The sequence below is a fragment of the Mus caroli genome, unplaced genomic scaffold (genome assembly GCF_978045245.1).
Source record: "Mus caroli unplaced genomic scaffold, Mus_caroli_1 scaffold_6, whole genome shotgun sequence".
In the NCBI taxonomy this organism is placed as follows: domain Eukaryota; kingdom Metazoa; phylum Chordata; class Mammalia; order Rodentia; family Muridae; genus Mus; species Mus caroli.
In genome coordinates, this window is record NW_028227261.1 from 67,076,627 (window position 1) to 67,089,512 (window position 12,886).

A 12,886-nucleotide genomic window follows, 5' to 3' on the forward strand; every position below is an offset into this window, starting at 1 on the left:
TATCCAGTTAAGAGGATAGGCAGGTGAACTTAGGGGTCTCCAGCCACAGATCAGTAGCCTGGGATCAGTTTGGAAAGCCTCAGGGCGGATGTGCTTGTTCATCCCGCATACTTTCTATGCCTGGCCAGCTCTCCTAGGGCAGCATGGCAGGAATTTGACTTTCATCTCCTGCCCATCTCCTGACCTCTGCTTTTTTTCAAAACTTGCTGAGTGTGTTGAGGCCCCGCCCTTCCCGAGCCCAGCCTGAGGCGTCCCGCCCCTAGTGCCTTCCCAGCCCACTCCTGCTGCTTCCCGGAGGTGCCAGAAGAGCAGACTGTGGCCCATGGGGCCCTCGGTGCTGCCAGCCTGGCTGCAGCCCAGGTAGGGCGAGGGGCTGCGGGGAGGGAGGGGCCAGGGAGCTGGGCAGAAGCCCACCCATCGGCTTTCACTCCCGCAAAGCTCCTGACTGTTTAACACTGCTCCTCTTGCCTGGTGTTAGTGGATTGCATTTTCTCCTCCATAGCTCAGGACAGAGGCTTTGCTGTTTGTTTCCTTCGGATTTTTAGTTCTGGAGATGAGGAAATGGAAGGGCGGGCTGCATGGCCACCTCTTCTCTTTGTGCACTCCCACAAGTTCTTCTCTTCCTTGTCCTTGCTGCGCCCTAGATTTTGGCGCAGGGTGATTTTGACAGCATCCTGTCGCAGCAGCATCTGTCACAGGACAGATTCCAGAGAAACTAGGGCCTGGGGTGAGTTCTTACCTGAAGCCTCATGATGCTGATTGTCTTGGAGTTTCCCCCTTTGAACTCCTATAGCAGTTTTGGTCATCTGTTGACTGCTCCATAGAGTTTGCTTATATATCTTGTTTCTCAGAAGTTTCCAACTAAGAGAAGTCATTGTTAACACTAACATGGCCACTCTACACATCCTTGTGCACATCAGGAAGCCCTTCACCTCCTTTTCCAGCTCCTCAAACCAAGAATCACCAATCTATCTTTCTTTCTTTCTTTCTTTTTTAAATTCAGTTTACACCCTGGCTATCCTCTCCCCAGGAACCCACACACACAGCTTTACACTCAGCTTGACTTCCTTTTTTTTTTTGCTGAGCAACTAAACTTCTTTCTATGTGCATTTGATGGAGAGAACTAGTTTCCCTTGTAAAATACAACAGGGGGCAGGGGCAGGAAGAACGAGAGTGCAACCCCAATCACAAAAGTCAGGTGTGTTCAATGACTGCGTCATAATCCAATTGTGACCACTCCCCTTTGATAACTGTAAGCCAGCTCTTTCAAGTTAATTTGGCAAGCTGAGCTACTGGAGTTCAAGCTGCCCAAATTAGTCCCTTTGCATCAGTGTTTCTTCCCTGTCCCCTTCAACTTTCAAAGCTTTTCTCACAGTGGCTGAAAGTGTTAGAGAAACAAGGTTAGAATGTTATCAGAGATGAGAATGAAGTGTGGAAAAGAACGACCTTTGGTTTTAAGCAATTTCAGTCAACATACTCTTGTTAGATAAATTCATTCTATCGGACTCTCATGGGTTTGGAGGGACAACCCAGTGAAAGACCCCAATACAGAATTCTGACCTGGAACAGTTTTCTTTTGCTTGCTCAATTTTACTGGTACATTACATTAAAAGATGTGTTTAATGGCATTTTTTCTGTATTTATAGGTATAGGAAGAATGTATATCTTTTCATCTATTACTTAATTCAGTTCTGTGGCCACTCATGGATACTGGCAAATATGACAGTCAGATTCTTCTCATTTGGGAAAGGTAAACACTCCTAAATGGTTTCAATTTTTAACTATTGTCCCTGGATTCATCTGGCCTCACTGATTTTCATTTTGAACTTCTGTGCATCCTGCATCTGGCACCATTCACGTCTCTGGAGTTTGTTTTTCCATAAGTATACTTGACTATTTCAGACTTAAACCTTCTTAGAACAGGGAGAAGGTGAGACCCGGCGAGAGGGGCCTGTCTTGCCCTAGAGCTGCCAGTTTGCTCTGAAAGCAAAGACCTATCTTTGGAATGTTCCATTTTGGTTCTGCACAAAACTCATAAATTAAACGCATTTTGAAAAGTCTGTAAGTTCCAGCCTGACATTCTGTGCAGAGCAATGAGAAATTAATGAAATTCCTCCACTGCTTCTCATCCCCAGATTTAGGGTAGCTGGAGATGGCCAGTAACTGAATGACAAACTTTATGCCCCCAAGACACTGTTTGATCCCTCAAGAAGTAATACGTACATGACACACACACCGATGACTAGTCACCGACAAGGAGTTGGTATTGATGACTTGAATCATAAGCTTCCTTCAGTTTCCTAAAAAGTCAAGAATTCATGCTTTAAACTATTCACTTCAGATTGTTAAAGAGTGAATCACCAAGTGATTGTCAAAACAACCTTCTCTGAGTCCCATCCCCACATGAGTAAGTGTCATTACAGTTTACAACTGTTTGGTGACTTGACAATTTGAGCAACTGCTGGTTTAGCTAAAACCAAACACGAGTGTGGCTGGAAAAAAAAACATGCTGAACTCATCAATTGAGTCCCCTGTATCACACTCATCTGATAGACAGTAACAAACTCTCCTGTGTCTCTCAGTCTTACTGAAAATGTATACGAGCTTGCCTTTGTTACTAATCTCAAAGCCAAAGCAGAAGGCTGGAATGTCAACCATGAGAGCTGAGAGTTTTCAACCAGAGGAAGACTGAAACACAAATGGTAGGAGGCCATCAGTTCTGTAACCTTCCTTGTTAGGATAGGCTGTGTGAGCAGACTGCAGCTCATTTACACCCCAGGCCCCAGGCAAGAATTCTGATGTAGCCCTAACCCTAGAGTGGGCAAAGTGGCTTTATCCATGTGTCTTGCCACCATAATTGTAGCAGCTACTGTGATTAGATAAACAGAACTGGTCTGTTCATTGGAAATGAAGCCTGAAACAATGGAATGGGAGACCGGTTCCATTCCCTAAGCCAGTGTCTCTCAACCTTCCTAATGCTGGGACCCTTTAATACAGTTCCTCACGTTGTGGTGACACCCCTCAACCCCACCATCATAAAATTATTTCATTGCTACTTCATAACTGTAATGTTCTAGTTATGAATCCTAATGTAAATATTTGATATGTTGGATATCTGATATATGACCCCTGTGGAAGGTTGTGTGACCCTGCATGGGGGTTCTAGCTCACAGGCTGAGAAGCTGCTCTAGGCAATGATTCAAGCTGATCAAGAGCAACAGAGCCTTGAACTTGTGTGACCCCACTATCTTCTTCTGTCAGGACTGTGTAATGGTAGGTACAGGCAGAGCGTAAGAGTATGCACTACTAGTGTGTCAGCAATTGTGTCTCAGAGGGGCATGTGATGGGGCATTTACTTTAAAAAAAAAACACCAAGATAAGAATCTCCAGTGCCTGGTCAGTTATAATCATACAAACACCTGGAATCCAGTAAAAACAGAAAAATCTCCCTTCGAAGACTCTGAATGGGGCAGGATTTTATTGAAGATCTTAAAGCAACAAGTTTGTCATCAGAGGACCAACTGTTCCCTTCTATTCCAGTTCCCTCTAAAGGGAATACCTCAGTCGTGTCTTCTCACAATGCCAACTCCAAAGTTCAGTGCTCAAAACAAAGCCAGAGTCACTAGTTCTGTCTGTGTACAGGACCCAAGCACGAGCAAATGTGGTGTGTGACGTCACAGCACCACAGTGTCATTGCCATAAAATTTCTATGAAGTCAGTTTTCTCATTGCCCTTTTCTCAATGAAAAAGCTGAACATGTCAGCTTTTAGTAACTTCACCTCCAAATGATCTACATGTCAAGGGGACATGACATTCTGATGGATTATGTTTGTGTCCGAATTGCTTAAGAATCTCATATATTGGAAATAAATACAATAACTCTGGCTGTGAAGACTTTCTAAGTTTCCATTCTTTTTGGAAGAGGACCAAATACAAAGAACTATACACACATTCTGTAAGTACCTCAGTACTTCTTGTGAGTATCACAGTACTTTCTAGGGATGTATCACATTGCTACGAGTTAGTAACTTATTTAAAATAATTTTTGTACATACAATAAATGCATCCCATCTGTATTTTGCTGTACCCTGCAAATGTGTGTTCAGATGCAGTTTTGACTCACAATGTCCATATTGGTTTGTCATTCACTAACACAGATTCCATGGCCGACACGTTTTACGCTATTGGGTTAGTTATGCGGGTTTGCCAATCCATTTCCCTTTTGGAGCTTCTGCACATTTACATTGGCATTGAGTCGAATCAGCTTTTCCCACGGTTTTTGCAGGTAAGTTTAACCATGCTGTTATTGTAGAGTCTCGTTAAGTGTTTATTTTGTCCTATTTATAGCCCCGAGTGATTTTACGGTAGAATTTGTTCACAGGATTCCCTTACCTAAGCCACAACAGTTAGAATGGCCCATTGGCAGTGTTTGAGAAGTGCCACTGGCTGGTGTGCGCACGGCCTGGAACCTCTTCTGGAGAGTCCATGGCCATTTACCCTCTACATGTGCCTTTCTGAGGCAGAGCAGAAGTGGAAAGGATCAGAGTTGATGCTTTTACTGTGATGCCTGGCTCTTCTATGGACCACTCCGAGGTTATGCTACCACAACCACCGGGCTTGATGGGAAAGAATAGGGGATTAAAAACAAAAAAGTGTTTTAACAGCAGGTTGACAGAATATTGAAAATTCACTTGTATATACTCCACATAGGTAATCATTGCTAGATTAAAACTAAAAAAAAAAAAAAAAAAAAAAATTAAATGGTATTTTCCATGAAGACAAAATAAGTTTTGAGTTCCTACATGGATATACATCTTAACAACTCCAGGATATGGAATTGCCATCTAGATGAGCATAATTTTAGGTATCCTCAAAAGAAATCTGAAAACAAATGGTTTCCTAAAATATCAGAATCTTAATGTATTTAAATACCTGGCAAAATGCTTGGTATATAAACACATAACTTAAAACTGGCAGGGTGTAGTGTTATAGATCCCTGGGTTAATTTGCTTGAAGTAACATGAAAATTTAAAGGATACAAATAACGGCTTAATCTTCATGTATCTAATAAGAGCCTAGTATTATAAATATTAACAGGATCTATAGGCGGGTACGGCACGAATGGGTTGGCAAGATGTCCGGGTAAGGGCATTTGCCATTGAGTATGATGACCTGAGTTTAATTTCTGGAACTCACATTGTAGAGGGAAAAAATTAACTTCTACAGTTGTCCTCTGACCTCCATACATGCATAGCAGCAGGAGAGTGTGAGGGCATGTGCATGTGTGTGGGTGCACACACGGACACGCAGATACACAGACACAAATGTTTTAAAAGGTATGGGGTAGATTTCATTTTACTTACTAAATAAAAATAGGGAAGCCTTGTTCATTAGAAAGAAGGCATTTTATATGTTGACATAACAAGCATTTAAAAATGGAGGTCATGATGTATAATAAAGTTATATTAAAATTAACCAGCTAAGAGCTCAGAGAATCTTTTTAAAACATGTTCCTTTACAAACTAACGAGGGAAACAGATCTGTCATAGAAGCAGTGAATAATTTAGAAACAAGCTTTACTGGTGTTTCTGGCTGAATGGGCCTGCTGTACTCTGAAAATGTCAAGATGTATACACCGGGATGCCGCTTTTGGAAAGCAGAACGAAGACTCAGAGTGCAGGAAAGCAGCATCCTATCATGAGGGTTGTTCACTAGGGGCTGAATTAAGTTCATATAAAATCTGAGTCACATTATCACTTTCACTCTTCCTTAAAGGGCTCTTTTTTTTTTTTTGACTGACTTGGTTATTACTAATTTCTTGGTAACAAAGCATTTTCAGAAGAAAGGGTTGTGTTTAGCTATTGCTAATGCACACTGTGAGATTAGAGAACCTTGTCTTGTCAGGGAAAAAACCTGAGAGCTCGAATTATCCCTAGAAAATGCACACATATTGTTTGCTTGAAAGAATTAGCTATTAAGGAAAATATCTAATTTAAGAATAAATATAAAAAAGAATATTTTCTATAGAATTATGGAAAATTGTCTCTTCAGGGTACTTGAAAATAAAAAGGATAAAACCTTTAAAAAAATTAGCTAGACTTGCCTAATATGCAAAATTACTCTAGAGCTCAAACATCTGAATTTTGGGGAGGTGTACAAATTCCAGAACATTCAAATGTGGTTTCTAATCACTACTAATTAAATCCTTGAATCACTGAAATCATTAAATCATTGTAACCAAAGACACAATTCCTGATTTGGTCACTTAAAAACAATAGTAAATACACATGCAGACATATTTATTTAAAAAGTGATTTTACTAAGTCCAGTGCTAATGGAGCATGATGCTCTGTAAGTCTGGCTCTGGGGAAGGACAAGCAAGGATCAGGGTACCAGGGTCGAGGACGAGCGTCCTGCGCTATGTATATCCCAGACGATGAGCACAGCTCTTCTGACATGCCTATCCATCTTCCTCTTTTACTTGAGGTTGTAACTGCCAACTTGAGGTTGGACTGGGATTGGAAAAGCTTATAAAGGCACCATGGTAAATTCTCATATTTTGTGCCTTTCCCTGTTCAAGTTCTGCAGACAATTAGAATCCCTTCATTAGGGGATGACCCCAAGGCCTCAGCTTTAAAATAATGTAACAAAACGCTAGGTTGTGAAATCATTTGTGGTGTTCTCATTTCCCCATTTTTAAACGAAGAAATGGTACTTAGAGCAGCTGAGTTATTTACACTGATTATGGCTGACTGCATGCAATATTTTTTTTTAAGAAATGCATTGTGTCCTCCTGCTTCAAAGAAGGCTAAGGCTATGTTTGCGGAGTTGTACTGTTCCTGTGCTATTACCTCCACAGCACAGCGAAGCCACAGCAGAATGCTTTCTTTTGAGAACAGAGTTTCCAAAATGTCAAGATAAATAACTCCACCCAGCATGAACCATGGATTAGGATTAGCTAGTTGAACAACTAATGTACCATCTGGCAAGTACTGGGGCCGAGGGAATGAGGGTAGATTTGGGTTTGTTCATTGTTCCGAGTTATTACATGTTTTACACTCACATATCTGACAATAAGCAATAAACTATAATTTTAAAAATTATATGCAAGTGTTCAAACAAAAAAGCAGAGAAAACACACAGTGTAAGACAGTAGTTATTTAACAGGCATCTATATTTTATTTTTAAATTACTTATGAGGAAAATCCAAAACTATTAACACAAAAAGCTGTTTATAGACTGCCGTTGCTTATAATAATCATTTATCATCTAAATTATATGCAGAAACATAACATAGAGCTTAACACTTAAATTATACATAGAAATATAGAGATTTGCTTTCTTAGTTTCAAGCGGGAAGCTTCAAAAGACACAAAAGAAGCATGCCAAAAATGACTATACAAATGAAAGCTAAGGGTTTTCCCTTTCCTTTTCCTTCCAATCAAATTTGTATATTTCATTACATCAGTTTTTTTTTTTAAAGAAGTCAATGGGGACTAGTTGATTTTGATAGACTTCATTAAAGAAAGCCAAAACCGAGCAACCTGACCACTGTAGAATGGGGACACAGCCTCCCCCGAGGGTTGATTTGAAGCTGTGTTGAGTCTTCAGTCTTGCAGAAGCCTCAGATGCTTTCCTTGATAAAACTTAAAGACAGGGGAAAACAAGCCCAGATAAGCCTTTGTCCCACAGCGCTTGACAGGTTCACCTCGTGGGTAACTCTCAGGGGAATATAGATCAGCTGACTACAGCTACAGGTGGTTCCGAGCCATATCCCTGCCCCTCCACCAACCACCATGAATACGGCAGCAGATGCCCCTCCAATCTTAAACATGCTTATGCAACTTAAAAAAAAATCTGTAAATCAAAACACTACAAATGATTTCCTCTAAATTATCATGCCTGCATAGGTTCCACTCATGGTAGTCAAGTGCCCAGAACACTGTTGTATTAACCAACGTCACCAGCTCTGGCTCCTGTTTGTGTTGAAGGCAAGGAAGGCATCTCAAAGGAGAGTGTCCAAGTCTCTTGTGAGAGGACAGTGGTTTCCAGACTGCTTTCTCCAGGCTGCGAAGCAGCTTACTTTGCTAAACTAAGTCATCTTTGAACTTTTCACAGAGTTTTCTCCCTGTATGCCTTGGGTTCAGAACGGGCTTTTATTACTAGAGATAAAGCTGCTGTGGTATTGAGCACATACAGCTCACTAGAAGGGGAAGTTAGGGTCTTCAGGTCTTGTCATTTTGATCTATGGAGATCTTCAGTGAACAGGTACAAAGCTATGATCTTTATAGTGTGACTTTACAAATGCAGGATGGCTTTTAAAAATCCACTGAGAGTCTTCATTATCTCAGCAGAAAAATGTCCCATGAACAATACTTCCTACAGATCTGGAATCAAACTCTGGAAGTATGACTCGGATTATTATGATCTAAACACTCAGATCTTCTCATTTTTGTTATGTTGGTAGCCACTCCAAAACTGACATCCAGACAATGGTCTGTTCCTTACAAAGTAGACATTAAAACAAGAACCTCCTGGATGTTCTGAGATAAATAATAGCCAGAGAGATTGCTCAGTGAGGAAAGTGCTGTTCCAACAAATCTGGCAAACTGAGTTCAATCCCCAGGGACCCAGGTGGAGAGAGAAAGCTAATTCCCAAGCATTGTCCTCTGACCCCCACACGTGCATTATGCATTCACACTACACACTCACACCATACACTCAAGCCTCACTCCATACCCCTTTGCGCCACAGTTAATTAACATTTACAGTAAAGCATCCACCTCTAGACCCAGTGCTGGGCAGGTGGAGAAAGGAGGAGCCCCGGATTGTACTGACCAGCTGGTCTCAATGAATCCATGAGATCTGGGTTCCACAAAAAGACCTGGCTTCAAGAACAAGGTAGACAGGAACAGAAAACGACCCTGGAGATCAACTTCTGGCTCCACACATATGTTCACACATATGTACATATATCTCTTCACATTCAAACATGCATACATGCACACACAAATGCATGTTTTGTGCTTTTTTAAATGTTAGTAATATGTAAAATAGTTATAATTTTGGTAAAAATAATAATTTTGAGATTGAAACTTATTGAGTTGAGAAATTCTTCCCACAGTCAGGATAGTTTTTACCCTTCCATTTTTTCCTGTTTTTTAAATTAAAACAAGGTTGTTTATAGTTTCATACATTTCTTAATGACTTTTGGGCATTTCATGCCTCCTCCCCATCCTGCTAGAAGGCTCTTCTTAACAATCCCCACCCCTACCTTCATGCATTCTTTTGTGTATGGACACTCAGTTTATTTAGAATTTCTTGCTGGAGCCATCCATGCACAGGCAAGAAACCCTTCACTTTTATAATGTACCTTGGCACTCAACAATATAACTTGTCAGTTTTTTAAATTAAATATATACGTGCTGGCTGCACATGTAGAAGTCAGAAGACAAGGCTGAGGAGTCAGTTTCCTTTTTACAAGTCTACAAGGATTTCAGGATTGCATGTTCCGGTCACCAGGGCTGCCTGGCAAATGCCATAACCTGCAGAGCCATCTCAGCAGCTATAGAAACTCCTTTAAAGAACGGGCCATTGCCTGGATGTTAGGTTCTGGAGGCCCCACCCCCACCCCCGACATGAATGCAGGACTTATAGTCATTGTCTAGATTTTGATTCCAAACATGAAGGAAGTCATTGTCACCGAGGAAAACACATGCTTTTGGGTAAAAGCAAATAAATAGTAACAGTGCCTTTTTAGTGTTATGCTGGAGATTAAATACAAAATTATAAATTTGAAATTGGCAGAAAGTAATAAGTATCAACTTTTATCAATTTACTATCTATAACAAAATTCCTCTATTTTGTCATTATTGAATATAGTTCAATACCTATCAGATAATGAATTAGGGTGGCATTTCATGTGGCAGGAAGCTCCCTATTTCTGTATACATGCTGGCACTTGAGGGCATGTCCGCTGCTGATTTTTATGCAACTAGGGACTCCATCACCAAGGATTCACAGAGCCTTCCCTGATGTCCTAATATATTTTCATCATATAGCCCCAACTTCACTGGTAGATTTTCCTCTGTCTTTACCATTTAAAGGGCAGAGGAAAATCTACCAGTGAGGCTGCATCTCCCAAATACTTAGACACTATCTCATCTTGCATTTGGTTAATGCCTAAAACTCAGAGAACTTATGCTTTGCAAAACAAACAAACAAACAAACAAACATTTTAAAAACCAACAAAACAAAAAAGAAAACCTCGGGAAATGCACACATATGGATGCACACAGTATAGATGTCTAAGCTCATGGTTGATCACTCTAAAACTTGAAGTTGATAGGATCTTTCTATGTAGAACATTGTAATCCCAGCCCAAACCATCTCACTTGGATGAAAGCTGGAAACCAGAGAATTTAAATGCTACGATCATAGCATGGGTGACTAGGAAGTACACGTTTCCTAGCCACCAGGTCTGCAAGCCATCCATGATGAGATGGTGCCTGAATATTTGTGAGATGCTCAAGTCTTACATCCAAAAGCTGCCGTTTGTCATGTCAGCCAGGATGGGTTACTCAGTTACTTAAATTGCAGTTTAGAAGAATTTATATACGCTAAATCAAGAAACTAGATCATTATATCTTAGAGAAGGATTGATGAAAGGAAAGAGCTCTATGGATAACTCCCATAGATTGACTAAGTTTGAATCATGTCTAATTCCCCTTAGCCATGCAGGGGCCCTCTTGACTCACCTCCGTAGTCATAAACACGCTGACATAGCTTATACATGTGGATTTCTGATCATGTGGACTGCTGTTGACAAATCTTGGGTTTTTTTTTTTTTTTAACACTAAAAGCCCACGAGTCTGTTGTGGATTATCCCAGGATTTTTTTCCTTAATCAGCTAAAAAAAAAAAAAAGAAAGAAAGACGGCTATACAAAATACCCATCAACCCCTTTATGTTTTCTTTTCCTTTGGCACTAATATACTCCATCAATCTCGAGTTCATTTTTTTTTTTTTTTGACCACTGAAAGCAAAGAGAAATGCCCTTTTAAGCACAAAAATGTAGACTGTATGGGCTATGTGAATATAACACAAGGCACTTTAAACTTTTCAGGGAAAGAGGACTGTGTTTTATTTAAGTTGGTAATTGGAGCTAAGCCCAAAATATATGAGTTTTCAGTGATCTTTAAATGCTTATAACTTGGCATATATAACATATATTCCAAGAATGTGTTAAATTCTTTCTATTTTCCACTGGCTTAGGAGGGTTAGGATTATATTACTGCCCTGAGGAAAAGAAAAAGTTACACTGGCTCCTCTATTGGCTAAAATAGAAATCTGGCCTGTCATTCAAAACCCTTAATAATCCAGCCCCAAACACGTTTTCATTTACTTTCCCTATTTTTCCTTCACCCCACCCACTCCAGCCTCTCTGTGGTTCTTGATCCTCCTCAAGGCAGTGTAGATCATCACACTGCTACTTCTGCGGAGGCTGCTCTTGCCTGGGATGGCTTTCCTCATATCTACTCTACTAGGTAATTCCCATCCATCAATCAGCAGCCAGGCGAAATGCTACTTGTCCTCATGAACCTCTCTTCATCCTTCTCTCTGGCAGCAAGTATCTCCTTAACTGTGCGTCCCTCTGCAGCACATACTGTAATTACATTCCCCACCACTAACTCTGAAGGCAGGGCCATTTTTATTGTACTATCTAATCCAGTGGTTGTGAACCTTCCTAATGCTGCAACCCTTTAACATAGTTCTTCATGTCGTGGTGACCCCTAACCATAAAATTATTTCTATAGCTACTTACTAAGTGTAATTCTGCTACTGATGTGAATCGTAATGTAAATATCTGTGTTTTCTTATGGTCTTCAGTGACCCCTGTGAATGGTTGTTTGACCCCCACAAAGGGCTCATGACCTACAAATTGAGAGTTGCTGATCTAATTCATAGTGGATATTCAAGTAGGAGTTTGCCAAAATGAATAGAAATGTGCATATGTCAAGAAGAGAGAAAATATCTTGACTTAGGTAAAATGCTTCCTTTGTTTAATTATATATAACTATAAAAGTACAGGAAAACAAACAAAATTAAAGTCATTCATAACACAGCCCTTTCAGAGACAGCCACTGTTAATATGTTAGAAAACGTATTTCCAGTTAAAGCATTCTTTTAAACAAAGCCCTGTTTTTTAAAATTAGAAAATTACTTAAATGGCCTAACAGATGACCACAATTCTTCATTTGTTTTTGTTTTAGCTCACAGAGAGAGTGATCATTCTCTTTGGGGTGATCACCAGTCAAGAGGAGGTCCAAGAGAAATGTGTAGTGTGTGTTTTATTCATCCTTTGGAATCTACTGGATATGGTAAAGTAAGTAAGCAAAATTGCTGGGCACGGTGGGATAGACCTTTAATCTCAGAAGTAAAGATAGGTGAATCTCTGTCAGTTCAAGGCCAGCCTGGCCTCCATAGCTAACTCCAGGCCTGCCAGTACTACATAGTGATACCCTGTCTCAATCATCAATCAATCTTATAATACAGGGAAAATTGCTTTAGTGAAATGAGTAATAACTGCTCGTACTGGTTACTGTGAACGAGACAGATAAACCTCACTGCATATTGTTTTATATGGAAATAGAAATGTACATGTAGGACTTTCCACAGTGGGCATATGGAGAAAAATGAGAACCAATCGTTGTATTTCAAGTGCAAATCTGAGCCCTCAGGCCCCCAGTACAAGGCTTTGCCATGACACTGACCTGAAATGACCTCATAGCTATATACTAATAGAAGGGACCTTATCATTCCTCTAGAATGCATTATTTTAATAATGGACTTTCGTTACTTGTCAGAAACCACAAAGTTGGTGTCAT

The 12,886-nt window shown here is 40.3% G+C and overlaps 1 protein-coding gene across 1 annotated transcript in view; it reads left to right on the forward strand.

Annotated features, from left to right (window-relative positions):
• The first annotated feature begins 277 nt into the window (after positions 1–277).
• Hacd4 (3-hydroxyacyl-CoA dehydratase 4) overlaps positions 278–12,886 on the forward strand; it is a 30,968-nt gene continuing 18,359 nt past the window's right edge. The window contains exons 1-4 of the mRNA XM_021161343.3: positions 278–360; positions 1,647–1,750; positions 4,158–4,285; positions 12,272–12,384. Coding sequence (XP_021017002.1) covers positions 323–360; positions 1,647–1,750; positions 4,158–4,285; positions 12,272–12,384 — 383 coding nt within the window. The 5' untranslated portion in view covers positions 278–322. The remainder of the gene's footprint in view (positions 361–1,646; positions 1,751–4,157; positions 4,286–12,271; positions 12,385–12,886) is intronic.